Source organism: Coregonus lavaretus (genome assembly GCF_964263955.1).
Source record: "Coregonus lavaretus genome assembly, chromosome: 29".
NCBI lineage: Eukaryota > Metazoa > Chordata > Actinopteri > Salmoniformes > Salmonidae > Coregonus > Coregonus lavaretus.
The window spans coordinates 17,666,908-17,685,763 of NC_140016.1; the positions used below are offsets into that span (position 1 = coordinate 17,666,908).

General features: G+C 44.2%; 1 protein-coding gene and 1 pseudogene across 2 annotated transcripts; one reads left to right on the forward strand and one right to left on the reverse strand.

Moving 5' to 3' along the window:
* Positions 1 to 6,769: 6,769 nt before the first annotated feature.
* Positions 6,770 to 15,622, forward strand: LOC311104560 (myozenin-2-like; the record flags this gene model as incomplete). The annotated part of the gene is made up of 6 exons (XM_084146436.1): positions 6,770 to 6,845; positions 8,475 to 8,581; positions 8,776 to 8,979; positions 9,700 to 9,850; positions 13,814 to 13,988; positions 15,024 to 15,622. 6 exons carry the CDS (start codon positions 6,770 to 6,772, stop codon positions 15,208 to 15,210), a joined length of 900 nt encoding a protein of 299 aa, XP_084002562.1. The 3' UTR covers positions 15,211 to 15,622.
* A 172-nt stretch (positions 15,623 to 15,794) lies between these two features.
* Positions 15,795 to 18,484, reverse strand: LOC311104561 (pre-mRNA-splicing factor RBM22-like; annotated as a pseudogene). The gene is made up of 7 exons (XR_014615831.1): positions 18,473 to 18,484; positions 18,333 to 18,419; positions 18,061 to 18,221; positions 17,645 to 17,845; positions 17,368 to 17,528; positions 17,105 to 17,193; positions 15,795 to 16,992 (listed from the first exon to the last, which is right to left on the reverse strand). The product of XR_014615831.1 is annotated as a pre-mRNA-splicing factor RBM22-like (transcript).
* Positions 18,485 to 18,856: the final 372 nt, after the last annotated feature.

The following is an 18,856-nucleotide window of genomic DNA, read 5'->3' on the forward strand; positions in this document are numbered from 1 at the left end:
TGTGTTTGATGTGTTCGATACCATTCCATCAATGACGTTCCAGCCATTACTATGAGCCCGTCCACCCCAATTAAGGTGCCACCATCCACCTGGGAATGTACTCCAGAGAAAAACACTCACTGGCCAGTTAGCTGTACAAGAACAAGACTGCCTGATTAAAACCTCATTAGCAGCTAATGATGTGCATAGTAAATGATGTACTATGATGAGGTACTAATTTACTAATTTTGAAGTGCTGCCAAGTTTGAAGAGCATCAGAAATACAGATAATTGGTGTTTGTGATTAACTAATGCTATTCAAGAGAAAAGGGAGACCCAACAATGAGAAGATATTGGAATTAATGCATGGTATAACTCAATGATTCGATTTTTAATGTGTGTGTAATAATAATAATAATAATAATTATGTGGGTGATTATACAGTATGTGTATTAATACATGTGTGAATTGGAAATGTGTTTTTTTGCATATCCCAACTCCCCCTGAGACAACCTTGGAGAGTGGGGTCATGGCCAGGGTCTGCCATTATTAACGGCTCAACGGCACATCGCCAGGTTTTTCACCATGTCGGCTCGGGGATTCGAACTAGCTACCTTTTCGGTTACTAGCCCAGCGCTCTAACTGCTAGGCCAGTGTATGTGCATGCTTGTGTGTGCGTGTCTCTTACACAGGGGTTCCCAGGAAGATGATGGACTCCCACTCAGGCATGTATCTCATCTGACACTTCAGTTTCAGACAGCGGCTGCTATCACCCAGCTCTCCATAGTGTTACACTGTTGTCATCTGAGAGGGGAGAAGTATAGCGTCAAACAAACACATACAAGGGTTAGGTCATTGTTGGTGTGAGGGTGTTTCTCAATCCTGGTGCTGGGGACCCAAAGGGGTGCACATTTTTGCCCTAGCACTAACACACTCAATACAACTAATCAACTCATCATTAGACCTTTGATTTGAATCATGTGTGTAGTGCTAGGACAAAAAACTCAAATGTGCACCACTTTGGGTCCCCGGGACCAGGATTGAGAAACACCGTTCTAAAGGATCATGACCTTTGTAGTCATCGCCGATGATGGACTGGAAGGCCATGAGCTCCACGCCTACGTCAGCCGTACGGTTAGCATTCTCATAGTCTGAATCTGAGGGAGCGAGGCCATACATCAGTACCATCAACCTTCTAAAACCCTACGAGGGTGAGGATAGAAGGTACCATCAGAAAAGTCCTCCAAGTCCTTCATTTCCAGTTTCTCCCATTCACACAGTTGTGTTGTCCCTTTTAAATGGATCCCTCTTACTTTGGCCTCTGTTATGAAGGTTCCTCTCTCTCTTCACTGGCTCCTTGGACATGATCTCAAACAGGTCGTTGGGGTGGGAGTTACATCAGATAATACATTCAATGTCAGTACATGACATTGAACAAGAGTTGAATAGTACATCTGTGGGATGTTTTAAGGGGTAGGAACTAGAATTGATTGGGAACAGAAGAGACCTCACCTCACCATGTTTTAGGTTAACTCCACCAGGGGGCACGCCAGCAAGAAGGCATCGTTGATCTTCTTCCTATCCAGGTCAGGGAAGACTGGCCAGGCCAGAGCCCACGCTGTGCACCACCATGTCCTACATAGAGCACACAGAGAAGATCAATGAAATATGGTAGCTTTTAGCATGGATAGCTTTTAGCATGGATAGCTTTTAGCATGGATAGCTTTTAGCATGGATAGCTTTTAGTGTGGCTTTAGCACGCTGATACTGTACAGTAATTGTGTGCTAATGAATATTACTTTGTTACTCAAATTACTAACAAAGTAATTTGTTCCTTTACAACGAGGCAATGCTGATGATAGCGAATATCCAGATGATATCAGAGTGGTCTTCAGGGGAGGAAGAGGAGAAGACTGATGGTTTACCTGTCTGAAGGCAATGTTGAAGGGGAAGAAATTAAACCTGGAAGGAAATACAAACATCACAGGCCATTTAGAAAATCACTTCCTCATGCACTCTACACATGACATACCATGTCAACTATAACCAGGTTTCCATCCTTTTACTCACATTAAAGTACATGTCGGATAAAAAATGTTGTCCATAATAATCTCATAATGTAGGCTATACCCGGACTGTATCTGCGAGCTGTTGGCTAAGGCGCACTTGCAATACCATAGTGGGCACATTCGCTATACAACGCAACATTTTTGGTGACAAAACATCAGTACAGTTGAAAATGCGATAGAAACCCATTTAACATTTATTTTTTTAAAGTGCAAAAGTTATTTTTATGTGCACCATGTTATCACGCACAGACTTTTATCCACAAAACTTCAATTTGATGGAAACACATATCTGGTTGGAAAATTCGCATATTGTTTTATTTTAGAAAATCTGTCGCCAACTGGATGGAAACCTAGCTAATGAAACTTTTTGAAAAGCTCTACATAGATACAATCCATGATTATCAATGTTATTATGACTTCAGAGCTACTAAGCTGACGTTTCTGAATCTAATGCAGGTTGATTTGTTTAGAAAGTGTTTCTGACCTCATGGTGATATGTGAGTAGTCTCCATTGAGCTGTTCAGACAGCACCTCCACGTGGACGTCTGTGTCGTAGAACTGTTTCTCCATCTGCCTCAACCGGCCCACGGCATAGTGCAGGTAGACTGTACGCTTACTCCTACAGGACAGAGGGAAGGGGAGGGGTGAGAGTGTCTTTGGTGAATGGTTGGCGGAATTTTACTGTTATCTTTCTCTGTCTCTCTCTCTCTCTCTCTCTCTCTCTCTCTCTCTCTCTCTCTCTTCTCTCTGTCTCCTCTCTCTCTCTTCTCTCTGTCTCCTCTCTATCTCTCTCTTCACTCTCTCTCTCTCACTCGCTCTCTTCTCTCTGTCTCCTCTCTCTCTCGCTCTCCTCTCAATTCAATTTCAATTGAAGGGCTTTATTGGCATGGGAAACATATGTTTACATTGCCAAAGCAAGTGAAATAGATCATAATCAAAAGTGAAATAAACTATAACAAATTAACAGTAAACATTACACTCACAAAAGTTCCAAAAGAATAAAGACATTTCAAATGTCATATTATTTATATATACAGTGTTGTAATGATGTGCAAATAGTTAAAGTACAAAAGGGAAAATAAATAAACATAAATATGGGTTGTATTTACAATAGTGTTTGTTCTTCACTGGTTGCCCTTTTCTTGTGGCAAAAGGTCACAAATCTTGCTGCTGTGATGGCACACCCAGTAGATAAGGGAGTTTATCAAAATTGGGTTTGTTTTCTAATTCTTTGTGGATCTCTGTAATATGAAGGAAATATGTGTCTCTAATATGGTCATACATTTGGCAGGCGGTTAGGAAGTGCAGCTCAGTTTCCACCTCAATTTGTGGGCAGTGTGCACATAGCCTGTCTTCTCTTGAGAGCCAGGTCTGCCTACGGCGGCCTTTCTCAATAGCAAGGCTATGCTCACTGAGTCTGTACATAGTCAAAGCTTTCCTTAAGTTTGGGTCAGTCTCAGTGGTCAGGTATTCTGCCTCACATGGAATGAAGCTGAACGTATGGGACATCGGAGGACAGAGGAAGATCAGACCCTTCTGGAAAAAATACCTCGAAAACACAGACTTACTGGTGAGTACCTAACAGGGTCATTCAGATCCACTGCAGTATAGCAACCATTCTGTCTTATGATCCTCATGTTGAGATAGTAACTCATTACTGTATTACTGAGATGGTAGCTCATTACTGTATTACTGAGATGGTAATTAATTACTGTATTACTGAGATGGTAGCTCATTACTGTATTACTGAGATGGTAATTAATTACTGTATTACTGAGATGGTAGCTCATTACTGTATTACTGAGATGGTAATTCATTACTGTATTACTGAGATGGTAGCTCATTACTGTAAGGAGAACAGCCATTCCCAACAATCCCATGATATAAATGTTGTGGGCCTAGAGGATGATTATTGCATGTAGTAAATATGTCATGGCTATGGTGAAATGATACTTTTGGATAACTATGTGGATGTTTCTGGTTCATTATTTTCATCTTCCAGATCTATGTCATAGACAGTGCAGACAAAAAGCGGTTTGAGGAGACGGGACTGGTAAGAATGGCACACCTCAGATCTATAATAGCTGTCTATAATAGCTGTCTATAATAGCAGTATGTAATAGCTATCTGTAATAGCTGTCTACAATAGCTGTCTGTAATAGCTGTCTAGCAGATTTGATTACATTCACAGCCTTATCTCATTGTCTTATTATGTCTAATTACTATCATTACGTACTGTCAATAATCTGTATCTGTACATCCCTGTCTCTCTGTTTGTCTGTCTCTCTCAATTCAATTCAATTTCAATTTCAATTTAACAGCTTTATTGGCATGGGAAACGTATGTTAACATTGTCAAAGCAAGTGAAGTAGATAGTAAACAAAAGTGAAATAAACAATAAATATTAAGAGTAAACATTACACTCAGAAGTTCCAAAAGAATAAAGACATTTCAAATGTAATATTACGTATATATATACAGTGTTGTAACAATGTGTAAATACATTTCTCTCCTCTCTCTCTCTCGATTCAATTTAAGGGCTTTATTGGCATGGGAAACGTATGTTAACATTGCCAAAGCAAGTGAAGTAGATAGTAAACAAAAGTGAAATAAACAATAAATATTAACAGTAAACATTACACTCAGAAGTTCCAAAAGAATAAAGACATTTAAAATGTCATATTATGTATATATACAGTGTTGTAACAATGTGCAAATAGTTAAAGTACAAATGGGAAAATAAATAAACATAAATATGGGTTGTATTTACAATGGTGTTTGTTCTTCACTGGTTGCCCTTTTCTTGTGGCAAAAGGTCACAAATCTTGCTGCTGTGATGGCACACCCAGTAGATAAGTGAGTTTATCAAAATTGGGTTTGTTTTCTAATTCTTTGTGGATCTCTGTAATATGAGGGAAATATGTCTCTAATATGGTCATACATTTGGCAGGAAGTTAGGAAGTGCAGGTCAGTTTCCACCTCATTTTGTGGGCAGTGTGCACATAGCCTGTCTTCTCTTGAGAGCCAGGTCTGCCTTCGGTGACCTTTCTTAATAGCAAGGCTATGCTCACTGAGTCTGTGTACATAGTCAGGACAGAGAGGGGCCTGTAGAGACTTTCTAATGGTGAGACAATCTATAAGCAATCTCATGACTATTATGGAGAAAACATCCATATCAGAGAAAAACTCTGATATTGATATATGTCTCAAAACAACCTTTGGATTACATAGGTTACAGCTTTAGAAAAGTAGATCTCATAAAATAATGAGTAAAAAGGTTTACATGAAAACAGTAAGTAAGCATTTGATGATCACCTCAAGTGGTGGTGATCAGCTAGACTAGAGAAAATGAAATGAATGTCTGAGCACTTATTGCTGACAGCAGTGAATGGAAAAACGACTTGTAAGTAAATCAATATGGAAACACAAGCTCTACAATGCATCAATGGTCTTCTGTCAATGTGAAGTGACCCCAGAAAACAGGAGCAGCACAGAGAATGAGGTGGCAGGGCAAATCGCACAGGTGTTAAAATACAACTCTGTCAGGCACTTTGACCCTTGACCCGCCTATGACCTTTCCACCCCAATGATCTCATTACTTTGACTGGCACTTCACAGATTCTGCCGTCTATTACTGTGAACCACAGGTGGGCATCCTCCTGACATCATCCTGCATGTGTGTGTGTGTGTGTGTCTATCTGTTTGTCATGCCAAGGAGCAGCTGAATGTTTGGTCTCTGTGTCTGAGGGCTCAGTGTCACTGTCTGCACGGAGTCAGCAGCTGTTCTCTCAGCACACACAGAAACAAACACACACACACACAGAGGGGATCAGATTTTTATTATCATGGACACAGGAGGGCAGAGATGTAGATCCTTATCCTTACCCCCTACTCCCCCCTCTCATCTCCCTACACCCCCCTCGCTCCTGGCTCTCTCACCCCTCGCCTCTGCTAAAATAACCCAGTGAGGTAAGCGTTGAGGGATCACTGGTATACAAACTGTTGCCTCGCAGATGAGAAGCGTCAGAGTGGGATAGGGAAGCATCCCGGATTCAGGGAGGATAAACCACACAGCGATATACTCACCTCATATCACTTCACATCACCTTTACTGGTGAATCTTTGAGAGGAGACAGGCGAGACAGGTAAGACTGAATCACAGCCAGCAGGATCTGGGGTTGAGCTATGAAACCTACAAGGTTTTACTCCAACTTGGCTGTTGGCCAGCACAGTGCAGTGTGAAGATGTCAATAGATGTGGGCGAAGATGGCATCTACATGCCAGGTGTTACTTCTCTGTGTTCACACATCCTATTGGTTATCTATCTACCTAGCAGCCTAACTGAGGGGGAGCAGGCATGGGGTTATGCCTGGAGCAGTGATCTCATTGTGATGTTCAGAGTTCACGATCCCAGAAAAAAGCTAATCTCTAAGGGACTTTCTAAATAAGATGGAGAGAATATATTGTGCTTAAACAACATATTCACGAGTTCTATTCATGTTTACATACATGACAGATTTATTTATTTTTAATCTGTACTTTGATTAATTAATGTGTATGTGCATGTTTATGTGTTTGAGTGACAAACTGTTGCCTAATCTACAGTAGCCTACTGATCTTGTAAAATATTTAAATGGTGAATTTGAGCAAGTGGATTTCTAAACCAGTACCTAACCTCTCTTAATCCATCCACATCACCACCTGTCCCACACCAGAGGAAGATGCAATCAGCGTATGATGACCTGGCCAAGCAGAGGATTCAGCAGGCCAAGGCATTGTGTTCAGAGGCCAGGGGAGGTAAGAACTTAGAGATACAGTGGGGTCCGACATTATTGTCCCCCTTGATAAAGATGAACATAATGAAGAGTGACAAAGCTACATAGGGTCAAGTATCATACCCCCAAGACATGCTAACCTCTCACCATTACCAATAACAGGGGACGTTATGCATCCAACAAGTGTGTAGTCATTGCGTGCTAGGAATATGGGACCAAATGCTAGACTTTTGACTACTTTATTCATAAGAATCTTTAGGGGTGTCAATAATTTTGACCCATACCTTTTTTTAGATTAATTTTGTATTTCTTGTTAAAACTTTCTTTGAGCAATTGTATTAGTATAAAATATTATAATTTCCCCATTTTCTTCAGCATACAAAAAATTTAATATTTGAATTATTTATTTTATACAGTCATTATTGCTCATGTTTTTTATCAAGGGTGTCAATAATTTCAGACCCCACTGTATACTCAATTACTATTCTATTTAATTCTATGGACCTTTCAACTGAATATACTTCAATGACTTCCCAAGGGGAAAATAAGCTATGAGAACAGCGGAGTTTGAATGTCTTTCAGCCTAGAGATGGAATTGAATACATCTGATTGAATTCCAGAGGTGGGACATTAGGTTTGACACCAGTAGCAAACCGTTCAGACACACGACTGTAAGTCGCTTTGGATAAAAGCGTCTGCTAAATGGCATATTATTATTATTATTATTATATACTGTCGAATGGAAGTGAATCACAAGTTGTAACATATTAGCACTAACTTTGATATATGTTAAGCAATTATTACTCACTCATACTTATAAGTATATATTAATATAGGCTGGATTGTCTCTGTCATCTCAGCTCTGGACTTCATCAGTAATATAATCAAGCATCAAAGCATTCTCCACAGCTAAGAGCACGTGGGATGTAAACCCTTAAACTCAAGAAGCTATACAGTAGAACTCTGGGGTTAGAACTCACAGAGGGCTGGACATTCCACAGGAGGCATTCCGTGTGGTTCTGTTTGTCTGTTTCCGATGGTCGCAACCAGTTACAGGCGTTGGCATCAGACCAATCGGACTCAGCATAATGTGATCGACCCTCGGCTGGTGGGTTTTATACAGGCCCGTCAAAAGGCAACTCCTGTCGACAACGCAACTGGCATAAGGCAGGAATTCACATAACCCTTCACTGAGAGAGTGAGAGGAAAGAAAGAGAGAGAGAGAGAGAGTGGAAAGAGAGAGAGAGAGAGAGAGAGAGAGAGAGAGTGGAAAGAGAGAGAGAGAGAGGAAAGAGAGGAAAGCGTGAGAAGAAAGAGAGAGAGGAAAGAGAGAGAGAGAGAGAGAGAAGAAAGAGAGAGGAAAGAGAGAGAGAGTTCCTATAAGAGCTGCTTCTTCCAAACATTCTATTTATATACCCAGTTACCCATGCAACACAACAAACATTACACACCCTTCTACTCTCAGGGATATTCCAAAACTGCAATAGAGTAGTACTATGATACATTTGGCCCATGGTAGTAAACTCAACACTTGGCTTGTGGATTAGTGATGGTATGATAGTTTGGGTTATGATTTGGGTCAGTTGATCCTCAATCGTTTGGAGCTGAGAGTAAGAATAGACCTTAATCTCCCACATACAGAACACTTCAGGGGGCATGAGTCCTGAGGCAACCCCTGTTGCTGGGGGAAGCCGGGTTCTCTCTGTCTGTTGCGTCATCCACTGGGTTTCTCTGACTGACACGGGCCAGCAGGTGGAGGTGCCATTGTACCAGCCAAACAGATAAATCTGATTCTATTCTCAGATCTGAGTCTGTGTCGCTGTCAGTGTCTTGGTTTCTGTAAGCATCTGTCTGTTTGTGTCTGTCAGTTCATATCTTCCCCTGATTATTTCTTTAGTGGTAAATGGGGTGAGTTACCATACAATGGAAAGTACTTTGAGACCTAGTGAAAGACACATATAATACTCTTTATTCTGTGCTTTTGTGTGTGTATACCAGGAGGTCTGAACTTGGGGAAGAAGATCAGTGTACCCAAGGATGTGATGATGGAAGAGTTGAATCTTCCGTCCAACCGTGGTTCCCGCATGTTCCAGGAGAGACTGAAGAGGGTGGAGCAGTTCACTCTGGAGAACCAAGTCAACGACTTGTACAGTAATGTAAGAACACACACACATACACACATTCTCACATACACAGCCTTGCATCTCTCCTCTAGAGGCCATGCCATTTCAATGCAGAACAGAATGTTCAATCAATGTTCAAAGACATTCTATTTATATGAAAAAACAACAAGGCAATACTGTAGAGACCAGTGGAGGCTGCTGAGGGGAGAACGGCTAATAATAATGGCTGGAACGGAGCATATGGATTGGCATCAAACCATGTGTTTAATGTATTTGATGCCATTCCACCTACTCTGCTCCAGCCATTACCACAAGCCCGTCCTCCCCAATTAAGGTGCCACCAATCTCCCGTGGTAGAGACATGACCAGTGAGATATCCTGTTAGACCTGCAGACCTGTCTCCCTGACGAGCAGTATAGCAGCTTGTTAGCCTGTTGGATTTATGACTCAGCTGTGTTTGATGAGGCAGGGACACCTTGGCCTGTCCGCTCTCACGGTTCCTCTGAGGACGACAACTTGGACAGGGTTATTGGAAGAAATAAGAAACATTGGTCAATGACCAATGGACAAACGTTCCCATGACAATGCATCTAGTAGGTCAGCTGCTAGGCATAGACCAATAAGAGCAAGAAGACTCAACAGTGTTACACCAGCCATCTATGTACAGCTTTCACACAATGTCCACAACAAGAAATAGTAAAGACACAGAGTTGACATGGAGCTAACACAGAACATTATTCTGTCCCTGTCCAGGGCCTTCCAGAGCTCATGCCTTCCCAGACCATAGAAGAGCCCCAGAAGGGGAAGGAGAACCAGGTGTATATGATGCCAGGCAAACACGGCCTGATCACCACCCTACAGAAGACTGTGGCCCAGAAGGGCAGCCCCAATGTCATCGCCCCAGGTAGCTGGCAACACTGGAGGGGAGAGGTTGGCAGAGGTTGACAGGAGGGATTAGTAAACAAGACTATGTCACCTCTAATTCAGAGGTTGGCAGAAGGGATTAGTAAACAGGACTAGGTCACCCCTAATTCAGAGGTTAGAATATGGGCTCAGCTTTACTTCAGATGAGGTACGGAAATTATCAACTTTGATTTCGGGGTGAAATATCCTTTTGAGTATACCCAAGTGGGTATATCAGAACAACTGCTATATGAGTATGCAGGAAGGACAATGTGAGGCAACTCTTTTGATTGACAGTTTGTTTATAAAGCAGTGTTTGAGAATATCTGATAACATTCTGGCTGCTAATGTGTAGAGTGTATCAGGGTAACCATGTCCTGACCAGACACTAGGTTAGTCAGGGTAACCATGTCCTGACCAGACACTAGGCCAGTCAGGGTAACTATGTCCTGACCAGACACTAGGTTAGTCAGGGTAACCATGTCCTGACACTAGGTTAGTCAGGGTAACCATGTCCTGACCAGACACTAGGCCAGTCAGGGTAACTATGTCCTGACCAGACACTAGGCTAGTCAGGGTAACCATGTCCTGACCAGACACTAGGCCAGTCAGGGTAACTATGTCCTGACCAGACACTAGGTTAGTCAGGGTAACCATGTCCTGACCAGACACTAGGCTAGTCAGGGTAACCATGTCCTGACCTGACACTAGGTTAGTCAGGGTATCCATGTCCTGACCTGACACTAGGTTAGTCAGGGTATCCATGTCCTGACCAGACACTAGGTTAGTCAGGGTAACCATGTCCTGACCTGATACTAGGTTAGTCAGGATATCCATGTCCTGACCAGACACTAGGTTAGTCAGGATATCCATGTCCTGACCTGACACTAGGTTAGTCAGGGTAACCATGTCCTGACCTGACACTAGGTTAGTCAGGATATCCATGTCCTGACACTAGGTTAGTCAGGATATCCATGTCCTGACACTAGGTTAGTCAGGATATCCATGTCCTGACCTGACACTAGGTTAGTCAGGATATCCATGTCCTGACTGGACACTAGGTTAGTCAGGATATCCATGTCCTGACACTAGGTTACTTAGGGTAACTATGTCCTGACCAGACACTAGGTTAGTCGGGATATCCATGTCCTGACACTAGGTTATTTAGGGTATCCATGTCCTGACCGGACACTAGGTTAGTCAGGATATCCATGTCCTGACCGGACACTAGGTTAGTCAGGATATCCATGTCCTGACACTAGGTTATTTAGGGTAACCATGTCCTGACCTGACACTAGGTTATTTAGGGTAACCATGTCCTGACCTGACACTAGGTTAGTCAGGGTATCCATGTCCTGACCTGACACTAGGTTAGTCAGGGTATCCATGTCCTGACCAGACACTAGGTTAGTCAGGGTAACCATGTCCTGACCAGACACTAGGTTAGTCAGGGTATCCATGTCCTGACCGGACACTAGGTTAGTCAGGATATCCATGTCCTGACCGGACACTAGGTTAGTCAGGATATCCATGTCCTGACACTAGGTTATTTAGGGTAACCATGTCATGACCTGACACTAGGTTATTTAGGGTAACCATGTCCTGACCTGACACTAGGTTAGTCAGGGTATCCATGTCCTGACCTGACACTAGGTTAGTCAGAGTATCCATGTCCTGACCAGACACTAGGTTAGTCAGGGTAACCATGTCCTGACCAGACACTAGGTTAGTCAGGGTATCCATGTCCTGACCTGACACTAGGTTAGTCAGGATATCCATGTCCTGACCAGACACTAGGTTAGTCAGGATATCCATGTCCTGACCTGACACTAGGTTAGTCAGGGTAACCATGTCCTGACCTGACACTAGGTTAGTCAGGATATCCATGTCCTGACACTAGGTTAGTCAGGATATCCATGTCCTGACACTAGGTTAGTCAGGATATCCATGTCCTGACCTGACACTAGGTTAGTCAGGATATCCATGTCCTGACTGGACACTAGGTTAGTCAGGATATCCATGTCCTGACACTAGGTTACTTAGGGTAACTATGTCCTGACCAGACACTAGGTTAGTCGGGATATCCATGTCCTGACACTAGGTTATTTAGGGTATCCATGTCCTGACCGGACACTAGGTTAGTCAGGATATCCATGTCCTGACCGGACACTAGGTTAGTCAGGATATCCATGTCCTGACCGGACACTAGGTTAGTCAGGATATCCATGTCCTGACACTAGGTTATTTAGGGTAACCATGTCCTGACCTGACACTAGGTTATTTAGGGTAACCATGTCCTGACCTGACACTAGGTTAGTCAGGATATCCATGTCCTGACCAGACACTAGGTTAGTCAGGATATCCATGTCCTGACACTAGGTTATTTAGGGTAACCATGTCCTGACCTGACACTAGGTTATTTAGGGTAACCATGTCCTGACCTGACACTAGGTTAGTCAGGATATCCATGTCCTGACCTGACACTAGGTTAGTCAGGATATCCATGTCCTGACACTAGGTTATTTAGGGTATCCATGTCCTGACCGGACACTAGGTTAGTCAGGATATCCATGTCCTGACACTAGGTTATTTAGGGTAACCATGTCCTGACCTGACACTAGGTTATTTAGGGTAACCATGTCCTGACCTGACACTAGGTTAGTCAGGATATCCATGTCCTGACCTGACACTAGGTTAGTCAGGATATCCATGTCCTGACACTAGGTTATTTAGGGTATCCATGTCCTGACACTAGGTTAGTCAGGATATCCATGTCCTGACACTAGGTTATTTAGGGTAACCATGTCCTGACCTGACACTAGGTTATTTAGGGTAACCATGTCCTGACCTGACACTAGGTTAGTCAGGATATCCATGTCCTGACCTGACACTAGGTTAGTCAGGATATCCATGTCCTGACCTGACACTAGGTTAGTCAGGATATCCATGTCCTGACACTAGGTTATTTAGTGTAACCATGTACTGATACTAGGTTATTTAGGGTAACTATGTCCTGACACTATGTTAGTCAGGATATCCATGTCCTGACCTGACACTAGGTTAGTCAGGGTAACCATGTCCTGACCTGACACTAGGTTAGTCAGGATATCCATGTCCTGACCAGACACTAGGTTAGTCAGGGTAACCATGTCCTGACCTGACACTAGGTTAGTCAGGATATCCATGTCCTGACACTAGGTTATTTAGGGTAACCATGTCCTGACCTGACACTAGGTTAGTCAGGATATCCATGTCCTGACCAGACACTAGGTTAGTCAGGGTAACCATGTTCTGACCTGACACTAGGTTAGTCAGGATATCCATGTCCTGACACTAGGTTATTTATGGTATCCATGTCCTGACCTGACACTAGGTTAGTCAGGATATCCATGTCCTGACACTAGGTTATTTAGGGTAACCATGTCCTGACCAGACACTAGGTTAGTCAGGATATCCATGTCCTGACCTGACACTAGATTAGTCAGGGTAACCATGTCCTGACCTGACACTAGGTTAGTCAGGGTAACCATGTCCTGACCTGACACTAGGTTAGTCAGGGTAACCATGTCCTGACCTGACACTAGGTTAGTCAGGGTAACCATGTCCTGACCTGACACTAGGTTAGTCAGGGTAACCATGTCCTGACCAGACACTAGGTTAGTCAGGATATCCATGTCCTGACACTAGGTTATTTAGGGTAACCATGTCTTGACCTGACACTAGGTTATTTAGGGTAACCATGTCCTGACCTGACACTAGGTTATTTAGGGTAACCATGTCCTGATCTGACACTAGGTTAGTCTTTGACAGCCAGCTAAGCCTTGTTTGTTGTGCTGGAATGACACAAAGTTTAACACTTTCTATTGTAGCCAGGACTGACATCAGATCAAACAAGTTTATGTAGATGTGTAAGCCCTAAGCGCTTTCAGGGACTGTCTGAGTCTTATCTGACCTTTAACCTCAGGCTACGGGGGCCCCCTGAAGGAGATCCCCTGTGAGAAGTTCAACCTGACAACCAGGTCCTACTGTTCCCCCTGGAGGGAAGCCCTGGGTGAAAGTGACAAGCTCCTGTCGATGCTCAGCCCCCAGCCCCCACTGGTGGCCACACTACAGCCCGCCAACTACAGGTGCTTCAACAGGTGAGTCTCATCACCTCACTAACCCACATGGGGCTACACTACAGCCCACCAACTAGAGATGTAACCCTGACAACAACAGGTGCAGCCAGGTCACAAATGTAGAGACCCGGCCCGCTAACTAGAGATGTAACCCTGACAACAACTAGACTAGACTAAAGGACCTCTGAGGACTTCACTTCAAAGGCAGGACAATATTATGCATGACGTTTTCTTTGGAAAGAAAACCAATTCAAGACCCCACTCAACAAAGTAAGTGAACATGGCTCAGGCTGAGGTTTAAAGCATGTTTAGCGCAGGCTTAGTGATCGCCCATCCCCCCCCCCCCCCATCTTCAAATAAAGCCCCAGATGACCGAAGCATGCTATCAAATTAACAACACAATTATATCTTAAATGGTGGAGCCCATCCATGTTTCCACTCCCTTTGAAAAGTAACCCCGCCTCTGGCTCGCACCTCCTTGGACTGTGGCTTTCCGGCATTTGGCTATTTTAACGCGGGGGGAGGGGTCAGCCACTTAAAGACCGATGGCGCACGAAGGGGCTCATCTTACCCTGGCACACACAGTGTGAGGCTACTCCCAGAATAAAGGCTAAACTTCACACTTCATTAGTCCACTGTCACTCATGTGGTGCTTAGTCATTCAGTAACTGAAGCACACATGGATGGATTGGTTTACTCCTTTAATTAACGAGATGTGGGTTTAATTGAGTCTAGGCCAACTGGGAAGAAGAAGGGCGCTCCATCTATAGTCAAATTATTCCTATTAATGTTTCTTCCTGAATTCCCAACAGATGTTGATTATTTCTGACCTAAAAGGTCGCTAGTCCAGGCCAGGCAGGGTCATTAGAGGATAACTTTGTGGATGACTGGGCATCACGTAACATCTAAAAGCTTCTACTTTAGACCTGACTGTTGAGTGAGAAAGATCTGCTACCCAGCGAATGTATTTGAGGTTATGCAAGCTTGGATATACCCAGTCATTCCCTTCCTCAAATATACACTCATAACAAATTCATCCCTCTCTCTCTCTCTCAGAGCAGCCAAGCCTTTTGGAGGCCCACAGCAGCAGAGTAAGAGGGTGATCCCAATGATGGGGTTCGAGCTGTTGGACTCCCAGCACCTCCCTGGTACGACCCTGGACCGCATGTGTAAACGGCCCAACTTCAACAGAGCACCACGGGGATGGGGTCACGACTACTCCCCTGAATCCACCGACTTGTGATTGGCCCACTGCTCACCTATGACCTTCAAACTTCCCGTGACCTTTGTGACATCACAGGCTAAAAGACTGAAGATGAATCTGCTCTTATTACCCATCCTCATCCCTCTGGATTCAAAGATGACCGATCCAGGTTAGGTAGAAGTTGCCCCTAAATACTGACTAATCTATTTAATGGTTATGTTAGGATAAGGGTAGATCTGGGGTTAGGCGCAACTTCTACCTCGAGTGATCCCTCTGTTATTGAGTCAGTGCCATAAGGAAAAGACTTGTGAATGGTAAGATGGTTTACTGATGAGAGCTGTGGGTAGGCCTGTGTGGAGGTTAACTGAGATCTTCTGAATCAATCAACAGTTCCTTATCAGAGCTGAGCCCAGGCCAACAAAGGCCAGCTGAGGGGAGAGATGATGTCACTTCTTTCCCTGTCCTTTCTTTCATCCAAACGCCCTCTTACCCATCCTCACTCCCCGATTTCTCAACACTTGCCTCCCTTCCATCCCCCATTCACTCTTCCCTCCCTCTTTCTGACCCCCCCCCCTGTTAATAAAGGACTGATAGTGTGATATTGATTAATTTAAATGTAAATTATAGAGTACTTGTTTTAATGGCATAAGCGGACAACATATGTGAAACATTTCAATAATAAACTGAATGATGTTGTGGAAAAAGAAACTTGTTTCAAAATGAGAAACAAATCCATAATATGAATAAGAATCTAAAAATGGTCCTTTCAGGAGATCGACTCTGCAGGATGCTTTGCACATTTCAACAACTCTTCTGATGTACACTCAATACACTGATCAATGACGGGTGGGTATAGATATTACATTATGCACCACCACGCACAAAACACAGTAGCCCTAAAAACTTAAAAGAACGCACTTATGATACCAAATTCCCGGATTGAGCTGGATTTGACTTCACACCTTTAGTTGTTCACCGTTAACTCAGATCCACTGCTGAGATATGGTTAAACTGAGTGAGTGGTCAGCCATTTTGTAACACCCTTGTGAACCTCAAGACGTAGGATGATGACGTTGCTCCTAGAAGCAGTTCCCAGGTCAGTTAGGTGTTTTTTCCCCTAATTACTATGATGAGGATTGGTGGAAGGTAAGTTGATCCAAGATCTGTGCCTAAGGGCAACTTCTGCCCAGAGCAATTATCTCGGCCACAGAGCTGGTTGGCATAGCGAAGTATCGCCATGGCAACTAGTTGCTATGACTGGCAGCATGGGCGCCCATGCGCTGGGGGTCCTGGGAAGGGTAATGGATGTGTCCTGGGGGTCTCATACCCATGGGATGGGGAGGAGGGAGACCCATCAAACCCATGTGAAACATAGGACCACCAAAACATGAAGGGGATAAGTGATACGCACAACAGACACATAGCAGGGTCAACACAGAAGTAGCTCAGTGATATAGCAGAAGTATGGCCAGCAGTTTCCCCTAACCATCACAGGACAAAGGTGAGACTGATACCTGGAGGTAGTGGGGGTCAGGGATATGTTCATTACATTAGGAGATGTACCAGGAGGTAGGGAGATGTTCATGACATTAGGAGAGGTACTAGGAGGTAGGGATATGTTCATGACATTAGGAGATGTACCAAGAGGTAGGGAGATGTTCATGACATTAGGAGATGTACAAGGAAGTATGGAGACGTTCATGATATTAGGAGAGGTACCAGGAGATAGGGAGATGTTCATGACATTAGGAGAGGTACCAGGCTCCAGGTTGAAGTCGTTAGTAGGAGTGTGCTCTTCCAGAGCAGGAGGTGGGGGGAGAGCTGTGGGAGAGAGAAGACAGTCAGAACAGGAACAATGATAGACTTGCACATACACAGGCTCTCACACACACACACACACCCTCTCAATGCATCCCAGATATCAGACACTCACCTCTAGGCAGTCCTGGTAAAGGGTCCAGTCTGGTTCCCATCTCACTGACCCAGTCTTTGATGGCCTCCTTCCTTCTGGCTGCCTGGGACCTGGTCAGTCACAACTCATTACAGTACAGAATGACTAGGGTGACAGTCACATGGAGCCCAAATACCAAGTCTTACATTCTGCCCCATCTACAGGGTTGTCCCCATCTGGTTAGAAAGGAGGGACATACAGTACTTTCTGTTGATCTCCTCTCCTCGTAACCCTTGACCTCTTACCTGCCCTACTTGACGGTGAGCCTGCGTCCGTTGATGATGAGCTTGTTGAAGGACTTCCCAGCGGCAAGCTCAGCCGCCTGCCGTGTGGCAAACTGGATGAAGGCTTCTGCTTCTGGACGATGGTGGTGGTCCAGATCTCCCCAAACTGGTAGAAGTGATTCCTGTAGGAGCACACCACAACCACCTGTCACAGACCGTTGAAACTGCCGAAAAAATTATCTGTGTCTGATATTTTTGGAAGCAAAAAAAAACAATTTCAAATCAATCCGACCCCTACCTGAGCTCAGCACCTGAGATGGTATCTCCCAGCCCCCCTACGTAGAGTGTAGTGATGGTCTTGTCCTCGGGCGTATCCAGTTGGGGCATGGTGGAGGCTCGTTTCAGCAGCTTGTCAGCCACAGGGTCGTTGATACCATAGTAACGGTCCTTAATGTTCTGGTCTGCCAGGAGATCGTCTGGGTCTGTGGGCCTCTCGTGCCTGGGGGTGTAGAGAGAGAGAGCGAGAAGGAAGAGTTGTCCACAGTCAATGTAGGTTGATTTATTGCTCAACAGCACCATCAAGTGCAATTTCAGCGACATTACAAATCATACAGACAGGAGGTAGCCAGGGCTGTATTTAGTCATTGGACTGTACAAATAAGACCCAGCCGTAGCGCTTAAAGAGATAAAGCTATCGTTTAATGGCATTCTCACCTGTAGGGACACTCCTCTCCTCTCTTCCACTCTCCCTTCACCCAGAAGGAGCAGATGTGGAGTCTATTCCTCTTGTAGTACGGCCAGCTTAAGCAGCATCTCACTGGAGCTGGGACCTTACAAAGGAGACCCACCAGCCGTGTCTCGTCAGAGTTCCCTATCTGGGGACACAGGGATTCGGGGAGATGAGGGAGGTAACAGGGGAAAACACTGGCTGTTGAATTTGTGATTACAGAAATAACAGGGCTGCAGCCTCCTCTCCTCCTCCATACCCCTCTCTCTACATTCTATGTGTAGTACTCCTTGTTTACGTCTGACTTCGGCACGTCATCCTTGATGTCCAGCCCGGTGTCTCGGACCTGGATTGGTAAAACGGAGGGGTTAACATCTTAGATTTGGTACTCCTACAGGCAGCTCTAGTCATGACAAAGTAGCCATGGCTTGAACAGGTAGTAAGGTGGTGCAGGTAATGCATCTATGACGTACCATACTCCAGGTCTGACAGACGTTCTTCATCTTGCTGCAGGTCTGACACACCTCTGTCTTCTTGAAGCGCCTCCTCATTCCTGGACACCAGCGGAACACAGTGAAGGGAAGGGAACATATCTAAGGAAGGAGGTGAGATATGTTCATTAGTTTTGATATAATAAAGACAATACACTATTCAAATGTCTTGGGATTTAGGAATTAAAAGCACCAACAAAATGGTATCTTACCTTGCATTCTTTCCCATACTTCTCTTTGGTCTGTCAAAGAAAACAGCATATAATGGAGGCTTCCGAAGCTTGATATAAAC